The sequence below is a fragment of the Coenobita brevimanus genome, chromosome 93 (genome assembly GCF_032717465.1).
Source record: "Coenobita brevimanus isolate Jiangsu-jjx chromosome 93, ASM3271746v2, whole genome shotgun sequence".
NCBI lineage: Eukaryota > Metazoa > Arthropoda > Malacostraca > Decapoda > Coenobitidae > Coenobita > Coenobita brevimanus.
In genome coordinates, this window is record NC_137046.1 from 40,874,681 (window position 1) to 40,902,672 (window position 27,992).

General features: G+C 42.1%; 1 protein-coding gene across 1 annotated transcript; it reads left to right on the top strand.

Moving 5' to 3' along the window:
* Positions 1 to 918: 918 nt before the first annotated feature.
* Positions 919 to 27,985, top strand: LOC145412413 (neprilysin-1-like). Its single transcript, XM_080282299.1, has 20 exons — positions 919 to 974; positions 3,835 to 3,935; positions 4,257 to 4,363; positions 5,346 to 5,426; positions 5,863 to 6,030; positions 6,277 to 6,433; positions 7,680 to 7,788; positions 8,730 to 8,863; positions 10,005 to 10,210; positions 11,435 to 11,626; positions 12,355 to 12,447; positions 15,554 to 15,695; positions 16,888 to 17,108; positions 18,031 to 18,207; positions 18,912 to 19,012; positions 19,939 to 19,997; positions 22,968 to 23,087; positions 25,681 to 25,826; positions 27,204 to 27,368; positions 27,806 to 27,985. The coding sequence occupies exons 1-20, from the start codon at positions 919 to 921 to the stop codon at positions 27,983 to 27,985; spliced, it is 2,715 nt and encodes a 904-aa protein (XP_080138425.1).
* The last annotated feature ends 7 nt before the right edge of the window (positions 27,986 to 27,992 follow it).

Consider the following 27,992-nt stretch of genomic DNA (forward strand, 5'->3'; position numbering starts at 1 on the left):
CAGCAGGGTGAAGGTAAGACGGCGAGGGTGACAGGGGAGGGAGTGAGAGGGGAGGGATGAGAGGGGAGAGGATTAGAGGGGAAGGGGTGAGAGGGGAAAGGGTGAGAAGGGAAGGGGTGAGAAGGGAAGGGGTGCGGTGAGAGGAAAGAAGGTGAGAGGGGAGAGGGTGTGGTGGAGTGAAAAGATAACATGTCTTAACTGTTAATGAAATATATAGATAGGAATGGGCCTAAGACAAACAAAAATATATATATACACACATACAAATACATGCAATCATGCCTGTAAATACACATACTGTTAAGGATATATGCACACATGCATTAAAATACATATTCACAGAGAAACTGAAATACGAAGACTCCACGCATAAATATACACACAAAAGACAAATGTGTGCACATGCACACATGCTCTTCGAGTATCATTTCTTCTTCTTCTTTTTCTTCTTCTTCTCTCTCTCTCTCTCTCTCTCTCTCTCTCTCTCTCTGTAAATCTATCTATCTATCTATTGCCAGACGCCTTAATCCCTTATACGGGGTGGCCACAAACAAATCGCCTCCACGTCACCCTGTCCCCTGCCATTTCATTGCCCCGCTCCCAATTCACACCCCACTCTCTCATATACCTCTCCACTCCAACTCTCAATCTCATCCTTGGCCTTCCCCACCCTCTCTCCCCCTCCACCTCACTCACATACACTCTCCTCGTCAGTCTCTCACTCTCCATCCTCCCCACATGGCCAAACCACCTCAGTGTGTTTCTCCTAATGCTTCCTATCACATCCACATCCACACCACAACGCTCCTTCACATCCTCATTTGTCAGTCTGTCTCTCCATGTGTGTGTGTGTGTGTGTGTGTGTGTGTGTGTGCCCGCGCGCATACTAGTCTATATATTTATCTATCTTTACAGAATATGACGGGGTCCGTGGAGGCGGCCGTCAGTGGACAGCAACAACAGCAACAGCTACGGTAACAGTAGCTGGGGGGAGGGACCTGTTTTATACCCATCTCGCTTCCTCGGCCAACACTCACTGACAAACTTATGATATTTCCACGAAATCTTTTTTTTTTTTTTTTCAGGAAGAGAGACAAAGATTCTGAACTTTCCTTTCCTTCTCCACACATGAAAAAGAAGAAGCGGTGCCTGGCACTGCAAACCCGTCCTCTGCAGTCATTTTAGTGCTGACGTATAAACACAACAGGATATCTAGTCAAAGATGTCACATATCAAATCTGGAGTAAATCAGGTGAAAATAGACGATTTTATGCCCATTTGAAATATTAGGCCCGATCCACCCGACACTGACCCCCTTACCGCTAACTAGGGAGTGACCCCCCTGACGTAATAGGGCATGTTATAGAATGCAGATTGGAAAGATGCACCTAAAGGTTTTGGTTTCAAGTCGTATGACAGATTCTACTGAGTTTTATTACGAGACCCACCATGTCATAAAATCTATCACTTCATCTTTCCAGCTTAATTCAGGTCACACCAGTACTGAATGAGACAGCCGTTGCACTTATTTAGTAAGGTCGTTGTGTAACAGCGCTCAAGTGGTGGTATATGAACGTGTGTACCAGACAAGAGGGCTGCTGGGTTGCAGGTGGCTGACCGTCAAGGCATTGCCCAGAGTCGAACACAAAAATAAACAAAACGAGCACTCATATAATGTAAAGAATGCAACACTCGCACCAAACGACTTGTCTAATGGCCGAATATTTGGCTTTGCTCTGTGACCTTGATTTTCGACAGTTTATAATCAGAATCGAATTAACTCATTCATGCCTTATCTTTAATCATTTTACCAACTTTGATTCAGATCAGGTAAAATGTTTTTGAGATGACTTTGTCTGGTGACCTTGATCTTTGACCTTTCCCTCTGACCTTGACCTTCGACTTATATATCACAAAAAATCGAATACGTCTCTGTTTCACCCTGAATACTTTCAGAAAGTTTAGTCTACAACAGATAAAAGTGGATTAATTTGATCTTCCCATGTGACCCTGACCTTTAATCTCTTGTTCTAAAAAAAAAAAAAAAAAAAAAAAAAAAAAAAAAAAGTCAACTTTTGGGGTGATTCTCAACTCATGCACCATGTTTGATCCAAATCAGACCAAAGTCGTTTCAGTTTTGCTAACACAGACACACGGGTATAATTTTGACCTTGCTAAATGACTTTTAAGGTTTGACAGATTTTTCTAAAAATTGAATCCTTTCGTTTTTGTCTGACACTTAACATTTCCAGCAAGTTTTGTTCTGGTGAGATCAACACTGAATTAATCTTCTCCTGTGACCTTAGCCTTTGACTTTTCCCTGTGACTTTGATCTTTGACTGATTGTTCTCAAAATCAAATCCTTCTATTTTTCTCTTATCATCAACCAATCCATGATGTTTGGTTTAAACAGGATAAAAACTGTTTATACTGACATTGTTCTGTGGCCTTGATCTTTGACCTACTAAAAAAAAAAAAAAAAAAAAAAAAAAAAAAACGCATTATTTGTGCTTCATACCTGACCATTACACCAAGTTTCATTAAAATCATATTAAGACATTTTGAGATATTCTGTTAACAAACAAACGAGTGGGTCGATCTTTGCCCGTGCCCTGTAATCTTGACCTATGACTAATTATTCTCAAAACTTAATCACTTCTTTCTCGTTTAAACTCAGCCCTCTTGCCACGTTTGCTCTAAACTGTGTAAAAAATGTCTGAGTTGGTATTGCTTATCAACGTTTGGCCTAGTCAATTGATTTTCACCTTTGACTCTCTTCTCGAAAATAATAGGTTTCTTCATTGGCTGATCCTTAGCCCTTTCACTAAGTGTGGTTAAAATGATGAACCTGAGTTGTTTTGTTAACACACACACACACACACACACACACACACACACACACACACACACACACCTGGTGGCACGGTTGATAGAGCACTCGACTCCCAATTCAAGTGACTCGAGTTCGAGCCCCACTCAGACCGCACTATTTGCGTGGCTGAAGTGAGCTGTCACCTGCCAAGTGTACAGTAGCTCAAGGCGTCCTGTGCTGGAAGATCTGCAAGGGTTCGAAACCCAGCGGGGTAAAGATTGGGAGGTCTGTCCCCTTGTGCCTATGCCTCAGCGGTCTCATTCCAGCCTTGGTGAGGCTTGGTAGTCTGTCGGCGTTCCCCAGGGGCTGCCATGGGCAGCCTGTTGACCTCCTTAGGTTAGGATACTAGATTAAGAGCCTGTGTATTTTCAGCCACTGACTGCGATGAATAAATAAACCGAAACACACACACACACACACACACACACACAGCTCAAAAAATAACTCCAGCTCCCGCCTAGCGAGCACTGGTGTAAAAAGTGAGAAAACGTAAGGATAAGGATGGAATCGATGGGCTTGGGATGACAGTGTGGTGGGACAAAGTGAGATGCTGGAACGCTTGGACATAATGCGTAGTAGTGCAAACAGAGAAATTTGTCTGCTTTGAATCTAGCAGCAGGTTCATCCAGGGATGGTAATATGGGGATACTGTGTGTGAGGGAGCCGGGTCCCTCGAATCAGAGGGATTTTTAAAAGGACGACAGTGCATTAACACCTCCGTGTGGCAGTGTACTTTTCACTCGGGAGGAAGGAGCTGAGGTACTCAGGTTTTGCCGGATCGAGCTGACACACTGCACGGTACCAACAACCAAGTGTTTTCCACCAAAAGTACAATATTCTAAGCTTCTTAAAACACGTATGGAATGGGACACATAGGTGTTATAATAAACTGTGATGTAAGTGTGTTGAGATGAAGTTGGAGCGGTGTGTATATGTAGTGATGCAGGTATGCTGTGATGCAGGTGGCGTGGTGTGCAAGTGTCACGGCGTGTAGTGATGGTGGGTGGACTGATGATGGTGGCTGTTGTTGCTACCGCTGCTATACTGGCCGTCACGCTCTCAGGTGAGTCCTGCTCCCTCCCCCCTACCCCACACAGACACACATTCCCCATCACACTCATTGCACCACACTCAAACGCTACTGTACACTCTCCACACACTCTCATCACACTACACTTCATATCACTCTCATCAAGCTATTGAAATCCCACTGTCATTCACCTGCGAAGGGCTGGATGCTTCCGTTACCTAATAAAATCGTCTGCCAACCGTCAAGAAAAATCAAGTTGTTCCAACTGTTCTTCAGGGGTTGATATCTTAGGTTTAGCGGAGATTATAGTTTTCATGTGTTTTATATTTTTCAAACAATATCCCCATGCATCAGGGAGCACCACTCCGCCTGCAGCCGCTCCTGAGAGTCACAAGGCCCCCCTTCAACAGCCCCCCGTCGGCTTCGTTCCTCAGGGCGAGGCTGGCGACCTCCTGCATCAGGTTAGTTCAATCTCACTTTGTAAGATCAATAACGACACAGTATTTCACCAACCTGCAACCGTACTATCTTAGATTGTGGATGCTCCCTAACACCCATTTCCTTGGCTGTTTATTATGCATATTGCAGCATTATATACTATATATATTTATATATTGTATATTACTAAAATCTTTGAATATCGACACAGTTGGCTTAAGCAACATACTGTACAGGAGAACAGCAAATTACCATCTAAGCAGCTAACTGGTAAAAAAGAGTGCTAAAGAATATGCAAGAAGAAAAACCGCTTTGTCATGAAGCAAAAGGATGATACGATATTAACTGTACTACACTACAATCATAACTTTGTTCAAATCATGTACATGGTTTTGTGTGTGTGTGTGTGTGTGTGTGTGTGTGTGTGTGTGTGAGATCACAATTTCCAACTGTGTTTCTGCGTACGTGTGTTTAAGTTTGTGGTATATTACAATGGAAAATTACAGCCGAGCATCTAACAAGCTTACAAGCCAAACAGATAAACAATGATAACCAAACCATTAAAACAGCACGGTATGGAATGAGAGACAGAGTATAAGGAAGTGAAGGATAGCTTATAATGGAGTGAGGGGTAGTGTAGGCTATAATGGAATGAAGGGTAGCATATATTAAAGTGAGGGGTCGAGTATATAGAATGAGGAGAGTGAGATGCAGCCAGTAATGAAGTGAGGGGAAGCGTATAATGGAGTGAGGGGTTGCATATAATGGAGTGAGGGGTTGCATATAATGGAGTGAGTGGTAGTGTATAATGGAGTGAGGGGTTGCATATAATGGAGTGAGGGGTAGTGTATAATGGAGCGAGGGGTAGTGTAAAATTGAGTGAGGGATGGCATATAATGGAGTGAGCGGTAGTGCATCATGGAGTAATGGGTAGTGTATAATGTAGTGAAGGGTAGCGTATAGTGGAAGAGTAATAATGTTGTAATGTGGTGTGAGTGCCAACAGGTAGCCCTTCATGCCAGGCAGGTGGAGGTGGAGAGGGAAATGAGGGACAGGAAAAGGCAACAGCAGCACAACATCCAGCAGGTATATCTCCAAAAGGGTAATTATTACAGCTAAACTGTTTGCACCTAAGGGAACGGGGGCACTTCCACAACATGAATATGGCAGCTGTATGAAATTCGAACTGCTTTAGTTATGAGGGAGGAATGAGTCTCCTTGGTTACTGGTCTAATAGATCCTCCAGTCTGACCACTTGGATATCAACTGAGCTGAAATGAGTTAGGGATCATTAGAAGGTTAGAGGAAACGCACTATGGGTGGTAATGAATTAAATGGCAATAGGTGGGGTACTGATTTAAATATTAGTGACTGAAAGACAATGTCTGAAGTTGGCAATGACTTATTTAACCCCTCCACCAACATGGGGCTCTCCAAAAGCTGAATAAACTAGCCTGGCAGTAGCAAGAACAGCCTCAAGTACAACAGATATCATCAAATAATTTTATCTTCCACATCACAGGAGGAGGAGATACAAAAGCCAGCTGAACACGACAAAGGCCACCAGGAGAAGAAACGGGATAAGGAGGTAGACGTTGATAAACTGGATGTTCAAAAAACGGAAAATATTAAATCAAAGGAATCAGAGAACACGGAAGAATCACTGAAAGAAAGCGAGAAACTGAAGAAGGTGAAAAAAATGGATCAACAGGAAATGCAAGAGACAGAAGACAAGGACCCAAAGGAATCTGAGAGAGGAGAACGGATGGAAGACCTAAAAGACACAGATAATAGCGAAACAAAGGATTCGAAGGAGCCAGAAGAGGAGAAGGACGATATGCTGAAGGAAAAAGATAATCCACGGGAAATAGAGGAAAAACTGACTGAGAAGCAAAAGAAACAAATGGTAAGGAACAACAAAACAAAGGAGCCACAGAAGAAGGATAAAATGGATGAACCACAGAAGGAAAAGGACAAGAAGACAGGTGTGGCAAAAGCAGAAGCTAAGAATGTGAATGGATCTCCTCGCCTTCCCACAAGGCAGCTCTCCAATGGCTTTGAGATCTGTGACACGCCTGAGTGTGCCGAAGTGGGTAGGTCGTTGCTATTACTAACTACCATCTTTTTCCTTTAACCTGGCCTAAAACTGTCATCTCTCCATTTTGATAACTGAACTATAGCAAGAATTAAACACTAGAAGATGATGCTAGACAAAAAAAAAAAAGTGCTAAGAAAAGGATCTAGAGCCGAAGTATTTTCTTATCAAAGGACAGAAAAAATCTGGGCCAAGGTAAGGTGTAAGAACCATTGCTATATTCCAGGGGTCTGATTCACTGGTAAACTTGAGATAAATTCCCTCCCCTTACTAATTTTTTATGGAATGGCAAGGAAGCAAGCGTGCAGAATATTTAAACATCTCTTTTCTCATTTAATACAAGAGAAATTTTTCATGGGTTATATCAGTTTAGTGAATACATCAACTTTCCGTGTCTCTTGTTCTTCTTGTAGAAACAATGTTGAAGTTACGACAGGAATCGATCGTAAGTGTGTTAGTGACTGTTCCCTGTCCCTTAGATTATTCATCTGCATTATCATCATCACCTTAATCTAGTTAACCCTCTGAACACTTTTAAGGGGAATAAATCGTTTGGCGCCAGTAACACTAAATTTGATAAGATTTCTATATCATCGTCAGAGGGTTAATTTGTTGTATTTTATTTTCTCATACTATATTCAGTATCATCAGTACCATCATCATCATCACCATCAGCAGCAGCAGCGGTAGCAATATGCTAATTAAGACTTTACTGTTGACGTTATGTATGTATGTAACAAACTCCTAACCCTGACAAAAGCTTTTAGCCAAACTTCGCACACACAGCCATTAAGGTCTACTAGCTGACTGAGGTCCATTGAGGAGGTGTTTTGGCTTCCACTTGCAGCGGTTTCATTGATGAAATGTGGAAGGTAGAGTACGTCGAATTTGTGTGTGTGTGTGTGTGTGTGTGTGTGTGTGTGTGTGTGTGTGTGTGTGTGTGTGTGTGTGTGCGCACGCACTCTGAGAGAGAGAGAGAGAGAGAGAGAGAGAGAGAGAGAGAGAGAGAGAGAGAGAGAGAGAATTTCCTCTGATGGTGAGCTTTGGTCTGTTTCGTCTACGTGGTGGGCTGGTGGCAAAGTCGCCATTCCCCGGCAGTGCAAGCGCCTTAATTCGCGAGTGCTGCAAACAAAGGCACTTGCTAACTTGTTCTGTTTTCGCCCCCTACCATCATCATCATCATCATCATCATCATCATCATCATCATCATCAGCTCACCCACTCTATCTATCACCACCCCACAGCGGCCCAGCTCATCGGCAACGTGGACTACTCAGCTCACCCTTGCCAGGACTTTTACCAGTTCGCCTGTGGGGGATGGATCAACAAACATGAGCTGAGTCCCGAGGGAGAGTAAGTGCCTCTATCTCATGCTGATTTTCGTTTAAACAGTAGTTCTTCTTCTTCTTCTTCTTCTTCTCGTCATCATCATCATCATCATCATCATACTTCTTCTTCTTCTGTTATTTGTTATTTCACTTGTTTTTTTTACTCATCATTCTAATTTTTTCCAATTTCTTTTTTTATTCTCTATTTTTGTCATCAGCTTTCTTTTATATTGTCAAAGATCCACAATATGGTATTTATAATAGTCGTTCATGTCAAATAAACTCTCCCTGACTTTGCCCATGGCATGTATGGGGAAAGTAAAGCTGGTAACAGGATCTACCTTGATGCTGGAGAGGATTAACTGTACATAGTTTCTTTTGAAAGATAAAGCTGTATTCTCATTGGTAAAGCAGACTTCTTGCCACTCCTTACTCAGAGATTTATACTGTATATTACACCATGATATTATTTGCTCATCATCTACATAGTCCGCATTCTGTTTAACTGCTACAGATAACATCAGTAAAATACAAGAGGATATTAAACCTTAATGTACAAAATAAATCCTTGGGGAAGAGGTGACATTTAACTTGGGTCGCGGCACTGTCTCAACATTCATCTGACGTGATACTTGTGATTTTCACATTAACTCTTTTTAATATCGTTTATCAGTATAAATGCACTGATAATTCATCAAAATCAAACTGATGTTATTTTTTATACTTATCTTACTCACAATCATTTTACCATTTCAATGTAGATTTATGTCACTGTATGTGAGGGTCTACTCGAGACACAAGGACCCTGCATTTAATGAAGACTTTCTTCTGCTTAATAAAATGGTCTGGCAGTGCCAAAACTGTAATCATCTGTGTGTCCTTTGTCGTGTAAAAAGTGTTAGTCAACTAATTACTTCCTGTTAACCTGCAAGTCAAGCCACATGCCACCGTGCCTCCTGTCCACAGCGCCGGTACGTGGTATGAAGCCCTGGAGGCGATGGACAACCGCCTTCACGTGATCCTGGAGAGGCCGGCAAACCCAGGCGCACCCCAACCACTCCATATGCTGCGGTCATTCTACAGATCCTGCACCGACACAGGTTGGGTGGGAGGAGGGGGGAGCTGGGAGGCGGAGATGGAGGAGACTAGGATAAAGTTGGGAAGTAAAGTGAATGGCAGCGTCTATGATGGCATCTTGTGTGCTGTAAGAATCAGTTCACAATTTGAATTTCGTCGAAGTGATTTTCATTATTCTGCAAAGTGCTTAGCCATTTGCTAACAAGCCATCCCTGGTAAATTCACCACATCAGTTTTTCATAAGATAATTCTGGCATTAGGCACCACTCAATCGGTAGAGAGTTGGCCTGCTGTCCTGACGGACCCGGGTTCAAATCCCGCTGAGGCAGGGAACAGTTTAAGGATTTGAATTTCATAAAATCAGACTTTACTGATCTACCAGAAGGCCCGCCGACATGTCATAAAAATACCCCCGCTAATACCAATACACCAGTCCTGTATGAGACAGCCCTAGCATGTATTCAATATGGACGGTGGGTGTTAGCGCCGAAGTGGTGACATGTAGAGGTGTGCGGTACGTAGGAGGACTACTGGGCCTTGAAAGCAGGCTGTGAAGCCTATGCCCAGAGTCGGTCACATAAAAAAAAAAAAAAAAAAAAAACATATTACGTTCTAAGCGTTGGTATGCTAGGGGATGTGGCTACATCTGCTATCACGTGAGTGAACGATTCAGCATTACAAAATCCTGGTCAGTATACAGTATAGATTCAGTGGACAAGGAAAAATATCGAGCGGAGATCTGGATGAGGCTGAAGGTTGGGTCGTCTGACATGGGTCTGTACCCCCATTGCTGACTCAGGTGCGGGGCCGTGCCAAAGTCTGGACTGCCTTATAAAGAACACGAAGGTGTCTTGCTTATGTGATCTAGACTGAGACAGGAGGTAGTCAGCACTGTGCATTAGTTACTCGTACTTAATTGTGAGGTTCTTCGTGACCTTTCATCTTCCTTATGCTGGTTCTTGGTCCGGTGTCATTCCATCAAAACTACTTGTCCCTGACTCCTCACCTTGGTAACTGCTTCTGCTCCACTGGTAACACTTTAGTATTATTACATACTATCTAGAATATTTAGAATTTTGTGACTGATGTTATTTGCTACATTCTCTACTACCTCTGCTTAAAAATATAGGAGTCACTCCCTTCCTAATCCTTCATTCATTACAGACAACCTGGATGCACTTGGCCTTGACCCATTGGTGACACTGCTGTCATCTGCCCAAGGAGGGTGGCCGATGGTGCTGGATGGCTGGGACCCCAACACCTTCACCCTCACCACCGCCCTCACAAATCTTAGGAACATTAGGGCTGTTTCTCTCTTCACAGTCATCCTTGATGCTGATGTCACTGATGTCTCCACCAAAATCATCAATGTTAGTGTTCTTTGAATTATCTAGCCGAATATTAAATGAATCAGTACTCTCATGGAACCATGGTGGCGCGATGATAGCTTGGTCATCTCTTGATCTGGATGTGTGTAGCGTCTACGTGTTGAAATCCAAGCAGTGGTGGACATTTAATGTAGGTGTTGGTCGCATGTCCTTTAGTATGCTTAGGTATGTTCACACCCTGTTGGTTCTACTGATGACATGCTCACTCTGACATGCACAGCACTTTAGCTTACACATACTGTACATCAATATCAGCAGACACTCCATCCCTCATCACACTTTGCCAGTATGGGGAGAAGATCCGGTTCTGCTGTGAATCTCATATGAACTGTTACATTTTACAGTACGGATACATTATTGTACCACCTAACTTGCTTATTACTGTTGGTAACCAAAGACTTATCACCTACTAATGAGTAAAGAATCTTTTGCTTGAATTTTACTTCCGTCGTTATGGGATTAGATTTTCTATCATGGTCAAGCTATCAGGGCTATGGTATCTGTGTGGTCTGTATACATGTGTAATTCTGATTTTAATAAATATACAAGGAGCGACCCACTCTGGTTCTACGGTCCATTTATTTGAACTTGTAAAGCCATATCACACCTCTCCTAATCTGAATAAAATCGTTCACAGGTAGCAGGAATACACTAAACAAAATGTCATCTGGGTGAAGATGTCAGAAGGGATTCTACTGACCGGATCTCTCGTACTGAATTGTTTACTTATATCTTTGTAATGATGTGTGTTAAAAGCTGCATAACCCAGTAGTTAATCGAAATGCTCTTCTTGGCTCCGGTTGTGTGGCTGACTGAGATCTCGTGGGGCCCAGATTTGATCCCCCTCCCCACAGCTGTGACTAAACTGTAAACCCCGTGCATCCCGTGGTGTATTTTTTGTCTTAATTTTGCTTTCCCCAGCTCAGGAACACTTTTCCAACCAGAGGGGTTCGTCTTCATGAACTCCTACAACATCAGAAGTATATGAATGTATCTACACATACCATGTACAGATTATAAGATACGTCATGGAAGTGAAGTGATTACATTCGTCTTGGTCATTACACTACACAGACCTGACCTTTGAACTGAAAGGGTTAAAGGGGACGCTAGTGACCTCTCATACTGAAGGGGTTAATGGGGATCTACTGACCTGACTTCTTGTAGTGAAGTGATTAACATGTTGTGTCGTACTGTGTGGTGCAGGTGTTGATGGGTGACGTGCCGTGGGGGGTGCCTCAAATGGCCAATCCCACACCGAATCTCCGCAACGCGTACACAGAATTCATGACCTCCGCTGCCAGGATGCTCAGGGACCACTTGGCCTCGTCCGTCACTGACCTGCAGATCGACCAGCAAGTCAAAGCCGTCATTGATTTTGAGATTAAGTATTCACAGGTAAAATTACAGACACAGTTGGTATGTGATTTAATTTCTAGTGCTTTCGTATAGTCATGATCATCAAGTGGATAGTTCAAGAGGTCATTTACAATAGCTACAAAGCTAAATGAAGTTTTACGCCTCTCATAAAATAACGCATGAGTTGCGCCATTTTAGTTCCGTCCACTTTGATCACTGATTCATAAGTTGCAGATATTAATAATCTTAACATGGTGTACTCAAAACAGCTGAGATGTAGACACAGCTAATAATGGTGTCTGCAGCACATCTGATAACAGAGAGTGAGTGAGAGGGAAACAAATTTACACACACTGACACAAACACACACACACACACACACACACACACACACACACACACACACACACACACTCATATATATATATATATATATATATATATATATATATATATATATATATATATATATATATATATATTATATGTACTGTATTTGTAAGTTCTTTATAGCTATGATTACACAGGTGGACTACATGTAATGTACAACCTTAGAGATAAAGTAACCTTAAGCCTTTTCTTGTGTTTCCCCCCCACCCTTTTACTTACCTGTTGCTGAAAGAAAATTTCAAGCAGGTTATGTGTCGTTGAGATGTAGGTATATAATGAGGATAAGTATCATTAGTACGGAGGATGTATACTGAGAACATTAAAGACGTATACTGAGTGTAGTAAGAATGTGTATTACGATGTTATTTTCCCGGCAGCTGGCAGAGAGGGCCCTGGATGAGGCGGACTCTGGCTGGCGTACTGACGTGGCGGGTCTTCAGACGGAAACTGATGCTGGCACACCGGGACAGGTACGTTTACACCTACTACACCACCTACACTATACCTTAACACCACCAATACTACACCTATACATCTACACAACACCTTCACTACACCTACACTACACGTATACACCACCTACACTACACGTATACACCACCTACACTACACGTATACACCACCTACACTACACGTACACACTACCAACACTACACTTACACAACTAATACTACACCTACAGACTACCTACACACCACTAACACTACACCTACAAACCACAAACATTACACTACGCCAACACACCACCAACACTACACCTACAAACCACCAGCACTACACTACACCTGCACATCAACACTACACCTACAAACCACCAGCACTACACTACACATAAACATCACCAACACTACACTACACCTACACATCACAACCACTACACCTACACATCACAACCACTACACCTACACATCACCTACACTACACCTGCACATCACCTACACACCACCAACAAGGCACCTACACATCACCTACACATCACCAACACTACACCTACACATCACCTACACACTACCAACACTTCACCCAAACATCACCAACACACCACCAACACTTCACCTACACACCACCCACACTGCACCTACACATCACCCACACACCACCAACACTGCACCCACACACCACCCACACTGCACCTACACATCACCCACACACCACCAACACTGCACCCACACACCACCCACACTGCACCTACACACCACCCCACACCACCCACACTGCACCTACACATCACCCACACACCACCAACACTGCACCCACACTGCACCTACACATCACCCACACACCACCCACACTGCACCTACACAACACCAACACTGCACCTACACACCACCCACACACCACCAACACTGCACCTACACACCACCAACACTGCACCTTCACATTATCCACACACCACCAACACTGCCCCTTCACATTATCCACACACCACCAACATTGCACCTTCACATTATCCACACACCACCAACACTGCACCTTCACATTATCCACACACCACCAACACTGCCCCTTCACATTATCCACACACCACCAACACTGCCCCTTCACATTATCCACACACCACCAACACTGCACCTTCACATTATCCACACACCACCAACACTGCACCTTCACATTATCCACACACCACCAACACTGCACCTACACATTATCCACACACCACCAACACTGCACCTTCACATTATCCACACACCACCAACACTGCACCTACACATTATCCACACACCACCAACACTGCACCTTCACATTATCCACACACCACCAACATTGCACCTTCACATTATCCACACACCACCAACATTGCACCTTCACATTATCCACACATCACCAACACTGCACCTTCACATTATCCACACACCACCAACACTGCACCTTCACATTATCCACACACCACCAACAATGCACCTTCACATTATCCACACACCACCAACACTGCACCTTCACATTATCCACACACCACCAACACTGCACCTTCACATTATCCACACACCACCAACACTGCACCTTCACATTATCCACACACCACCAACATTGCACCTTCACATTATCCACACACCACCAACACTGCACCTTCACATTATCCACACACCACCAACATTGCACCTTCACATTATCCACACACCACCAACACTGCACCTTCACATTATCCACACACCACCAACATTGCACCTTCACATTATCCACACACCACCAACACTGCACCTTCACATTATCCACACACCACCAACACTGCACCTTCACATTATCCACACACCACCAACACTGCACCTTCACATTATCCACACACCACCAACACTGCACCTTCACATTATCCACACACCACCAACACTGCACCTTCACATTATCCACACACCACCAACATTGCACCTTCACATTATCCACACACCACCAACACTGCACCTTCACATTATCCACACACCACCAACACTGCACCTTCACATTATCCACACACCACCAACACTGCACCTTCACATTATCCACACACCACCAACACTGCACCTTCACATTATCCACGCACCACCAACACTGCACCTACACACCACCAACACTGCACCTTCACATTATCCACACACCACCAACATTGCACCTTCACATTATCCACGCACCACCAACACTGCACCTACACACCACCAACACTGCACCTTCACATTATCCACACACCACCAACACTGCACCTTCACATTATCCACACACCACCAACATTGCACCTTCACATTATCCACACACCACCAACACTGCACCTTCACATTATCCACACAACACCAACACTGCACCTTCACATTATCCACACACCACCAACACTGCCCCTTCACATTATCCACACACCACCAACACTGCACCTTCACATTATCCACACACCACCAACACTGCACCTTCACATTATCCACACACCACCAACATTGCACCTTCACATTATCCACACACCACCAACACTGCACCTACACACCACCAACACTGCACCTTCACATTATCCACACACCACCAACACTGCACCTTCACATTATCCACACACCACCAACATTGCACCTTCACATTATCCACACACCACCAACACTGCACCTTCACATTATCCACACACCACCAACACTGCACCTACACATTATCCACACACCACCAACACTGCACCTTCACATTATCCACACACCACCAACACTGCACCTTCACATTATCCACACACCACCAACACTGCACCTTCACATTATCCACACACCACCAACACTGCACCTTCACATTATCCACACACCACCAACACTGCCCCTTCACATCACCACACAACACCAACACTGCGCCTACACACCACCCACACACCATCAACACTGCACCTACACACCACCTACACATCTTGCACATCAGTACTACACACTAGCCGCAGTACTGAATTTGTAGCACAATAGTTATTTGACATCTATATTCACATTTTTCCCAAACTATTAGAAATTTCATCTTACTCTTTATATTTTACATCCATCCAATCTCCGGCTTTTTGAAACTTTATATTCTCTTTCCTCGTCTGTATCACCTCACTTATCAGTTTCAGTAAAATACAGTAACCACTTGTATTTGAATTAAAATTTACAGTTTGATTGGCTGGCCTACCTTAAGGAGTTGTTCATCAATACTGACGTGATCATCACTACCGAGGAGCCGATATTGTCCATCAAGAACAACTTCTTCAGAGACGTCAGCAACCTCCTCGCCGAAACTGACTCCAGGACTCTTGGTCAGTTCTCAAGGCCTCGCTCAATTCTCTATGTTTCTGAAAATATGTATAATGTTCTGCATTACCGTATTTTTTCAAACTGCCTCCAGGGTCTGTATTCTCGTTAGTTAACCTCTTGAGTCATGAGCGTATTTTCTACTTTATTCTAGTTATTTCCGATCGATTTTAGTAAATTGAGGACAGAATTTTCGAACTGTAAAGGTTAGAAACAGTATCCATGATCTCCAGTTCATTTTTTGCAAATATTTTATGCTTCTGACAACCTATTACATATAAAAAAAATCATACATGACACACTAGACAATAATATGGTGTAATATGCAAAATTAATTGCTTAGAAATAGGAGACAGAAACCCTTCTAACGAGATGATGACCCTAGAACTCTTGGAGCCGTATTCTCGTTAGTTTAGGAGACTTTTTAGCAACTCATCCTTATCAGTTTATTCCAGCACGTGGCACTTTAATATTCTCGTGTGTTATTTATGTGAACTACATATATATGTAGATGCTGCTAGAAAACAGATATGGGAAAGTATTAAGGTGCACCATGAGAAAAAAAAAAAAAAAAAAGCGCCTAGGAAAAAGGTGCCAAAATGTCTCACAAGCTCACGAGAATAATGATCCTTGGCCAGTCAGCACATGCTCATTCGGTTGTGTGTGTGTGTGTGTGTGTGTGTGTGTGTGTGTGTGTGTGAAAGGAGGCATGATATGTTTTTCTTCCATGGAATTACAGCGAAAATTGAAAGTGTTATTAGCCTCTTCACTACGATGGCGTAATATTTAATTCATGCTACCTCCAGAGCATCTTATATAACTGTACGGAAACCTCTCGCGGGGAAAGAGTTAGAAACGTTCTGCATCAGAAGCCTCCACTCTGAAAACTTTCCCTAAAGCCAGGTAAACTAGACAGATGGTAGCGAGTATATTAAAGCTGGTCTTTGAACTGGAGGTGTGATTATAAAATACGTAGCCTGTCTCTCTGTATCTGTCTGTCTATCAACTTGTTTATCTATCATGTCTATTTATACATCCATCCATTCATCCATTAATTTGTCTATCTATCAGTCTATCCATCCATCCATCTATTCATCCATCAATCTATCTATCTGTCTGTCTGTCTATCAGTCAATATATCCATCAATCTATCTAATCTATTAATCTACCTTCCTACTTATTTATCTATCTATGTAGCCAATGCCCTGGGATGGTGGTGGGTATTCCGGCTGAGGGATGAGACCACCTACGCCATGAGGAACGCCTCCCACAACTTCCTTTTTGCCGTCCACGATGAACACGAGCCTGAGCCACGCTGGGTCACCTGCCAGAACTACGTTAGCACCTACAACACCCTGGGATACGCACTCTCTAGGGAATATGTGGACGAGTTCTTGCCGGAGGTTGCTAAGCCGGAGGTAATTTTCGCCTTGTTGAATTTTTCTTTTCCTATTACAGCTTTTTTTTTTTTTATCTTCTTCTGTACTACAAAAGCAAACTGTGTCGATACTCGTAACACAGAAATAACATAAAAGAGAATATCAAAGTATAACATGTATAATAAGTGGCTGAGGTTACTAACCTAGAATACGGTTCTTTACTGCAAATGCTGAAATATCCATGAACATCTTTACATACGTTTTTCTAATCTTTGCCACTAACTTATGAAGTACGATAAGGAACATCTGTGGATTGTGTAGACTGCAAAGAATGAGAAATGTATATTTATGATTGATTTAGAGCAAGAAGCCGTTGATGGCAAAGTGAAAGACAGTGTGCTTAGATTGTAAGGTTCACAAAGAGAATGAAGTAGACTGGGATGAAAAAGGTATATGTGAATAAGTTTGAAGGTGGGAGGAGGCGTAGAAGGCCAAGAAGGTGAATGGATATGGTAAATTACCATGAGAGAAAGCGAGATATGAAAGTTGAGGAAGCAAGAGAATTGAGGAATGATGGAAGTGGAATGACGAAGTATTAATGAAAATGCACTTGAATGCGATTGTATCCCCTCTTCCTTTTTTTTTTTTTTTTTTGGGGGGGGGATTTGAGAGGATCTATACCAGGTGTAAGGCAACAGTTAATCACCTAATATCCATTCAAAGTGTAAGGGTTAGAGATATGACTACCATAGTCCAGTATATTTTAATGTAAGTAACAAGTCTTGTTCCACTGATGAAATAAGGAGATCAAGAATCCTCCTGTTACCTCAACTGGGGCTCTGATCTTTGTGTGACCGTCATCTGACTGGGGTATTCTTACCACTAGACCACCAGGCGTGGGCAGGTCTAAGGTAAATGATACTGATACTAATGATGCATATACTGTATGTGAACTCACCAGGCGATGGAGATCGTGGAGGATCTACGCGAGGCCTACTACCTACTGCTGGATAACAACACCTGGATGCTACCTCAGGACCTCGTCGAAGCCAAGGAGAAGCTGGACGCCATCGAAGCCTTCGTGGCGTACCCAGAGTGGATCATGGACGACGCCGAACTGACGCTGGCTTATGAAGGGGTAAGGCCTGAGATCAGGTTGGCCATGTGGAAAGGATGGAAACTGAGAGACTGACTAGTAGGGTGTATGTCAATTAGTGGAGGGGTAGAGAAGAGGGACACCAAGGTTTAGATGAAGGGATGGAGAGATGGAATGGAGAGATACACGAGAGAGGGGCGTGTATGTTGGAGGGAGGGCACCCAAATGACAGAGGACAGGACAACGTGGGGGCGATTACGGCGTCTGCCAATAGATAGACAGATAGATAGATTTATTCAGCTGTAGAGAAACTTCTCGAATTGGGGAAGTTAATTAAAGCACTGATTTACCTCTTCATTACAAGACGTCTCCCAAAAGGTGGATCAAAACGTCTGGAGTTAGCAAGAACGAATTAATAAAGCTGGTGGCCGGACTGAAATTGTCGTCATCGGTCCCTGTCATTGTCTGGGCAGCGAACAGATGAAACGAGAATCCAACTGTCTTGATTATTGTTGGTTACCTTGGCAACATCTCATTATGCTTTGGCACAAGTGTATATAACTGCATATCATGACTGTTTTTTCCAAGGTACCTTCACATTTGTCCCTACTGGTACTTTAATTAGTACATTAAATATAGATGAAAATATTTATTTCATATTTCTTATATCAAAAATAATCTTCAAAAAGAAGACTGTATCCAATATTAGTCTGCTTACTGTATTTCTTTCTGTGATGCGTTGTCAGCTAAACTTAGTGAACGGTGAGCACCTGTTCAACTTAAAGAAGATGGGGGTATGGTTCTTCCACAACCGCTTCGCCACATTCAGGGATCCACCGGAGAAGTCGTGAGTATTGTTGTTACCATTCACCCTTTTTTTAGTTGTACTTGTTTTCTTCGTCCATGTTGCTGGAATCATCATTAAGTGTTCTTAATTCTTCTAGTTTCGCCTATCGTAGTCTTCTCCAACAGCAGAATCAGAGTTAATGTGGTCCATGAAGCACGCTCTTGGACCTGGGGTTAATCTCATCCAGTGGCGAACATTTGAATAGGCGTAGAAGTATGTCCTTGCAGGTATTCTCACAGTTTCCACGTTGTTGATGTTCACTGGGTGGTGCATACAGATTCTTATAAACTCTGTTATATGAGACTTACAAACACTGTTATATCAGCACATGATTTCATATAAACTGCCCGTCCTTTTGGCGCCGTATTCTTGAAAGTGCTGCAACAATCGTAGCACATCTTGCTCAGCGACAGATCTGTATATTCCACCTTTATATTCTTTCGTTTGTTACTAATGCAAACTGTGGGATACTAGGAAGATATAATAACATGCAAAAACTATTAAAGCGTAATAAACAAAACAAATCAATGAGGATGTCTCCTGTGCCATCGAGAATACGGATCTTTATCGTGTGCCTCGTATGGATGTGGGTCACTTCTAATAACAAAAAGTGGTGTCCCTCAGCCTTACCAGTCGGTTGGACCTCGGGACCCACGAAACACAGATTGAATAAATATAGCAGACCTGTCCACCAGTACACACACTGTTGTTAGTTTGACTGATATGACAGATAAGTGGAACGCGTAATGCATCATGATCATCAAGTAGTAGCATAATTTCAGCACGCCACTGGTAATAATGTTTTAGGTGAAAAGAAATCATGGTCCACACCATCACTGCTTGTAATATTCGATGTTTTCCATATGATTATTAACTTATTATGCAGTTATATGATAAATGACAGTGTTTTATAATGTCTGTTACAGATTCATCTTCTCTCCGATCAGTGTCAACAGTTTCTACTACCCTCAGCAGAACTCTGTCAGTAAGTTGATATGCAGTCAACTTTATAACTAATAGGCACTATAATGGAATTTCCTCTTATTCGCTAACAAAAGATTTCTTTCATTTTCCGTGACATAATGTTCTCAAGCTTGTACATCTAGTACATCAGTCCCTGAGTTCAAGTTCTAAAGTGGCGGTTTGGGTGGGGCACGAACCTCTGTACAGTGGTGCCACGTTTTCCATACTCGCAATGCCCCTCTCTCTCTCTCTCTCTCTCTCCTTGGGGGATGTGCATCACCCTAGGGAATTTTGTTTCTTTTATGTCTTATAAACTTGTGCTTTCATTTCTTTATTTTGTTTTTTTATATCTAATTATGTTTAAAAATATTATTGTTCTACATATGGCGCCAGATGACCTCGTTGTTGTGGCGCCATGATTTGTTTTCATTCAATCACTCTCTCCCTCCTTCCTTCCCTCCCTACCTCCATCTCTCACTAATCTGCACTCAACACTGCCCCTGGTCTGCCTTCCCCCACTCTCTCTCTCTCTCTCTCTCTCTCTCTCTCTCTCTCTCTCTCTCTCTCTCTCTCTCTCTCTCTCTCTCTCTCGTCTGTGGTATTTTAGGATACATTTTGGTTATTTTCTTTTACGTTATAATGTACATATTGTAAAGCTGACTTTATTTCCACACCACCCAGGAGGTTAAAGTCTTGGCGCGTTTTTTTTAAGAGGTGTCCCCAAACAGGCCTAGGATAGAGGAAGCTCTGGCCAGGTGGGACTGGGTGTGTGTGTGTGTGTTGCCGCTCACGAGGGTTTAATGCATACAGTATATTTTTTTTACTAAGAAACTGGCATATTTTTGCTTATAATCCTGCATATCATCTTATAATCATAATTGTAACATTATTACCAACCCCAGAAATACGGTAACTGACAATAAAAGTGACTATTTTTTTTTAAGCACCACTTTAAAATAATTATGCCACGTTTCTGTATTGCCGTATAAATATTTTAGTAAAATCGGTTTACTGTTCTTTCATATATTATAATACACACGTTAGCATTATATTCTTATGTGTTTATCATATTGTGATGCCTATTACATATATCTGAGCCGTTCACATAGCGGGTATGGAACACGTGGCACCACTGTACAGAGGTTCGTGCCCCACCCAAACCGCCACTTAAGATTGGTACCACCATAGTACAGTGTGTATTTTTCTTTTAATCATTGTGGTTCTGTCCTTTTACTTCATCTCCATAAATTTATTTAATTGCACTTCTTTATATATATATATATATATATATATATATATATATATATATATATATATATATATATATATATATATATATATATATATATATATATATATATATATAATCTTACACAACTTTTACCTAATTCTGTCACCCTACCGAGATAACTACATAATAAACAACGCTAATGACTTTAATAGTTTTTGTTTTGTTCTCTTAATGTAGGTCATAAGTATTAAGTTTTAATCAATATAAACTTATCGTACGCCTAATCATCACCCTCAAACCCAATGCATATCAAACTGCGTTCAGAATCCAATAACACACACAAAAAAAGTCTTTATAGTCTATCCGGCAACGCTTGCATGAAATCGTCTTCAGATCCAAGAAAACTTACCTGATAGTAATCTATGCCATCATGTTCATAGCCAGACACCATAATCCCCAACAGGGTTGCCACAAACAACTTGCCTCCCCATCACCGTCCTCAGACAACAGGGGCCCTCCCTCAAACTCACACCACTTTCAATTGTATACCTCTTCATCACGTCCCTCCACCTCATCCTTGGTCTCCGCGTCTCCCTCTTTCTTTCACCTCATCCTCGGTCTCCCTCTCTCCCTCCACCTGACTTAGATACACACTCATAGTCAATCTTGCACTCTCCATTCACTTCACAAGCAACTACTGAGGCTAGTGCAGGCACCAAACAGAATCTGTACTGTACTGTAGATGTGGATGTTTAGGATCCCTGTGCAGAAAACGAAAGAAGCAGCTGGCATCGTTGTACTGTACTGGAGGAATTGTGAAGACCGATGCTTTGTTAGGTTTCTGCACAAGATTCATACATATACTGTTTTATTGACCAACTGGATGACTATATCACTCAGTCTTTAAATGTCAAATACAACATTTTTATCAAAAAGTTTTCAGTTGAATACTTAAGCAGACATTTTCTGAATACTTCAAGACTTTGATTAAGCGGTCCTCTGATCCAAAAATATTTATACCAAATCGTATAGTAACACTTACACCAAATGTCTTCAAATCCATCAACACCCGTATCAGCTATTTTATAATCCGACAACACTGACACATCACTTGTCTTCATCATGCCTTTTGTCACTCAGCAAAAGCAAAATCGAATAATTTTCAGATCTAACAATACTGTGTCAAAGTGTTCTCAGTTCTATACAAAATTCATAAAACACACACACACACACACACACACACACACACACACACACACACACACACACACGAATTGCCTTAATATTCGGCAAAACTTGTATACAGTAATTTTTATGTCCAAAGAAGACATTAACGAAATAGTCCTTAATATCGTTATCAAAAATCATATATATTTAAATTCAGTATCAATGTCGTTCAGTCAACAAAAAATTATCATGATTTTTTTTTTTTAACACCTGAAGAAGATATTTTAATTACTGCATCGTAAATTCTGTTTTATTAACAGTTCAATTTATCAACACTCTAACGTTCCTGTACTCTTGCTCAACGCAAAATCGACTGTCATTAGCTGTAATGGAATATCAGAGTCGTTTGGACTATGAAAAGATCAATTTGACATTAACCTAAATTTCTAATCCTCATTATTACCAGGATTTTCATACTTCTTTTGCTGACAGTACCAAACAGCCTTCAAGTCCAATAACCTTCAAAACAAATAAGCTTCCAGTTCACCAACACTGAGCCGGACTGTGTTAACCTCGCTCTCTCTCCACCCCCAGCTATCACAGCTGGCATCCTGCAGCTGCCCTTCTATGCTCACAATAGCCTGGCCGCGGTCAACTACGGCGCCCTCGGCATGATAATCGGCCACGAGATGACGCATGGCTTCGACACCTCAGGTCAGCATGTGAGTTGGGTGATCATTGGGGCATGAATTCAATTCTCGGTTATTAGGTCAAATTCTGGCGTTAAAGTCAGATGCTATGGGTTGGCCTCATGTTCGTACATCAGGCCCTGAGTTCAAGTTTCGGTCTCTGGTTTGTTTAGCCATTAGTTTAAAACTCCAGCTCTAAGTTCAAATCTTGGCCTTGAGTTGACAACCTGCTTTAGGCTCAATCCTAGCCATGATTTCACATCCTGATCTGTAAGCACTTTATGTCGTGTTCCAGGCTGTGTAATCCCTCTTCCTCGGCTTTGTAACCCCTCTTCCTCGATGGTTTATTTAGCATATTACACCTTAACATTCTCTTGTGTGTTGCTTATACCGATTTATTATTGATATAGTTTGCATGAAAAACGTATAAGAGGATACTAGGGGAAGGGGCAACGTGTTGAATAAATCGCTGAGGGAAGGAATGTTACGAAATATCCAAAGCCTTTTCACCTACACATTATGTCAGGATACTGAGGAGGAGGAGGAAGAGTTTATTTGTGACCTTAATTTCTAATCCCCGCTATTCGTGTGATACATAAGGCCTGGGTGTTGTACAGTACATATGACTGGTAAAATGGATAGAACTGTGGGCTGCAGTCAGACTTGGACAATCTGGATAGACTGTGTATTTGAATTTCGTTGAAACTGCCTTTACTCCCTAACACATAATAAAAAACACTCACGTTAATGCAAATGCACCAACCCTTAATGTATTTAGTGGGGATCGGAAAATTAATTAACACCGAAACGGTGATATGTGCAGGTGTGTAATACGTATGTAGACTGCCGTGTCGCAGAGAATGGGCTGTCTAGTGTGTGCCGTGAAGCATAAATAAATAAATAAATAAATGGGAATGGGTTCAAATCTCGGCGTGGACACTCGGGTTCAGGGTGCCGTAGATTAGGTGGAGTGCTCCCATCGTGGCTAGTTGTTCAATCCGGGTTATAATATCAAATCACCAGCCATAAATTTAGATCACAAAATGAATTTAACAAGATGGCTTAGAATTAATACTAATCGACTGAGCAAGAATCATAAAGGCGGACCAAAAATTATTTTTAAGTCCCAATCTTCTAGAATATCCTCTGCAATAGTCGAGGTTACACTCTGATCCCAAATGGTGGCAAAGTGGCTCAGTGGTAGAGCGCCTGACTTGAGACCAAAGGTCGAGAGTTAGCGCCTCGCCCGGGTAGCTGCCCTGCTGGGACAGGTACCGCTCTCCCGTCACCTCAGGGGCTATATGATCTATCAAGGTCTAGCTCGGGGAATTCATCTTCCCATAAAAAAATAAAAAAATAAAAAAAAACAGGTCCCTAATTTTACTGCTCAGTGATCAGGAACAAGACAGAAGGAAATTCTGTCCATATCAGATCAGTCCCAGAATCAAATTCAAATTCTTCCAAATACGAGTTGGACTTGCTAACCAGCTCTCCATCAGCTCATCCAGGACTCCATATGTATCGTGTTAATAAGAAGAGAATGAATTACTGGACATACTGTAGCTAGCTACAGTAATATTAACACTGAGAGAGCCACAGTGGAAGCGAGCCTCATCTTTTTTTTTTTTTTTAGTCATTTATGGAACACCTGTAATTGTTTGATATGATCAGCTTCCGTCCCACATTACAGTATGCAGCCACAGACAGCAACGATATAGAGGGGTCAGACATATTCTTTCATCGTCAAAAGCTTCAGAGATTATTGTTAAAAGCTAGGGGGTTGTCCACACCATCGCTCTTTCAGGTTTAATATTACAGTCCTTCATTTCGAAAGGTTCTTATTAAACTGATGAAGAAAAAAAATCGTCTGATGGTAGCAAAAGAATAATATAAATATCGTCACTGTAGTGATGTGGTGGTTAATATACATTTTCTTAATTCATTATAAAACGTTTTCTCTAAACTATAAAACAATCGTCTGATGACAGAAAGTAAAACTGAAATATCATAGCTGTAATGACGGTTAATGCAGACGTCACTGCGAATGATTCCTCCAAAGTTGTAAAAAATCGTGTGGCGGTAGCAAAAGTAAAATATATGAAACGTACCAGACTTCGCCTCTAATACGATCCTCAGCAGCTGCTTATCCAGGCCCCCAGTTGAAGACCACTGCTGGGTTAACAGTGATAAAAGGAAAACATAGCAACTCCACCGATCTAGCCTGCCTTAGAATTAGACTCGGATTCTTCCAGTAGCGAGCTGGATGTGTTAAGCAGTGCACCGCCGACTCCCTCACAACCCCTGGAATACGTCAACCACTCCCTTTATACCAGTAATCTCTCCTAAACTGAATAAAACCTTCAGGAGATAACACTGTACAAATGAAGTTAACTTTATTTTAACATTATTCTTACTATTACCAGGTATTTTAACTCATCTTAGGAGAGACTTCGTATTAGAAAATTTTACATACAGCTTTAATTTACTCCTTAAAAACAAGAGGTCTGTCATAAGTTGAATAAAATTGGACAGTAGCTAGAACACGGAAGAAAAAAAAATCCGTCATAGTTGTGAAGTTAAAGCCTTCATCTTCCTTTTTCACTTCCCTTTACCTGCAGGGAGGCTGTTCGACAAGGACGGGAACATGGTGCAGTGGTGGAGCAATGAGACTATCAACACCTACAACGAGAGGGCTGAGTGCTTCGTGAACCAGTATAGCCAATATCACCTCCCGGAGTTCGATCAGTTCAACATCACTCTCTCGGTATGTCTTGTATTTATATCAGCATCTTTACACTCGGGGACAAAAGAACGACTACTCTTCCACTGTGTCTACTTCACACTAGGGGCATATCCGTCATTTTCCTCCTTGACGGATAATATCAAAGAACACCATGATGTGCAGAGAAACATTATTTCTCTCTCAACTTATGAATATCAGCGACAAGAGGGAAGTGAAGAGCAGAAGAGGTGAAATATTAGGCGAACTTTCCTCTCCAACTGCATTATCAGCACCAAAAGTCGTGTCGCGCCTCCGTCTTCACTCCCCATGGCTCAGTGCTTCGTGAATAAGTATGGTGAATACCATCACCCGGAATACAACTAGTTCACCATTACTTTCGTGGCACGACAGATATTCATATCAGCAAGTACTATCGTCTCTCCTGTCTCCCTCCATGGCCTTTGAAAATAAGTATGGTGAATCTGAAGCACCTGGCATTGTTTGACACTGCTCAGTCGCCATACAAAGTCACTTGAGTCGATTGCTGCGGATTTACCTGACTGATTTTTTCTAATCTATCAGAAGTCAGCAAACGTGACAGACTTTTGCTTCCGATAGTACAGTTGCGGTTAGTAGTTCTTTCACTCTATCTAAGAATCTAATGAGACCAACCGGTAATATTCAGGCGGGTTGGAAAGGGTGCCATCTTGCTTCACTGATTTGGAAGCCTCAGATGTGTAAAATAATTAGTGACTGCAGCTGTGTGGCCACGGTCCGTAATGTACTTATCCACTACTTGATTATTCAGCAGGTTGCTGATGATTCTGACACAGCTTTAAAACAGTCATTATCATCATCATCATCATCATCATCATCATCATCACTAGCAGCAGCAGCCTTGGACAGCTCACCGCAAGACAAAGGCCTCTCCCGTCTGTCCATTCAAACCTGTTGGGAGTTTGCCTGTTCCATCCATTCTCAGCAAATATGCAAATTTCATCTCTACATCTTCGTCACTACCTGCATTTTCCTTTCACTCCAAATCTAGGTTGCCTGTCTGAAACGTCTGCTATCTTTATTGTCAGAGACGAGTCTTGGCTTATTTTAATTACTTGACGTGATTATCTTTCACTTTTTTCTAAATATCACCAACGTTCCCTTATTTGTTCTATACATGCTGACGAATTACATTGCTGACATGCTCCTGTTAGTTTCAGTAGTCGTTGACAGTCTATTATTTCTCTTAATTTTGCGTTCTAGTTCTTTCTTTCTACATCTGTCGAGTCTTCTTTCTTCTACATAGCTCTTTCTGTCAAGCTATAATCGTCGAAATTCTCCTGTTGCTTTCTATAAAGCCAGTGTTCTGTGTCTTTCTTTCCTTAATCGATGACGTTCCATTTTCTCTCCGCTGGTACACAGGTAGATGGTCAGCAGACATTACGTGAGAACATCGCTGACAACGGCGGCATCAGGGAGGCCTTCCGCGCCTACCAGCTATACGTGCACAACCATGGTGAGGAGCCCAGACTACCTGGACTGGAGGAGTTCTCACCTGATCACCTCTTCTACCTCGCCTTTGCCAATGTGAGTAAACGAAAAAGTATATATATATATATATATATATATATATATATATATATATATTACTGCATCACTTGAAGGAGTATAATGTAACATCTGACTTTCCACTTAAAATTTTTAAAAACTTTTAGACTGTAGTAGTCATGGGAAGAGAACGAGTTGTACACACATATAGATCAGACTTACTAATAGAAATATTTGAGATAATTCGATGTCCCATGTTTGCAGTATAAACACACTTGTAGTCAATATTAGTGTTTCAGTTACAGTACCAGGCCTAGACAGTAACCTCCGACAGGCTGCGAACAACTTCTCTAATATAACGTACCCTGTCCTTGCCTAACCTAACCTAACCCAACCCAACCCCTCATGAATACGGCCCTATATCTCAAACTAACCTAACCTAACCTTACCTCACTGCCAACACTGACCTCAAACAGCTGTGGTGCGAAAGTAACAGCCTGGAGACGGCCTTGGACAAACTGAGCTGGGAGACGCACGCCCCTAGTCGCTTCAGGGTGCTCGGATCCCTCTCCAACGACGCGGAGTTCAGCAGGGTGTGGAAGTGTCCCGCAGGATCCCCCATGAATAGAGGCGACGACCGATGCCTTCTGTGGTAGTGAGAAT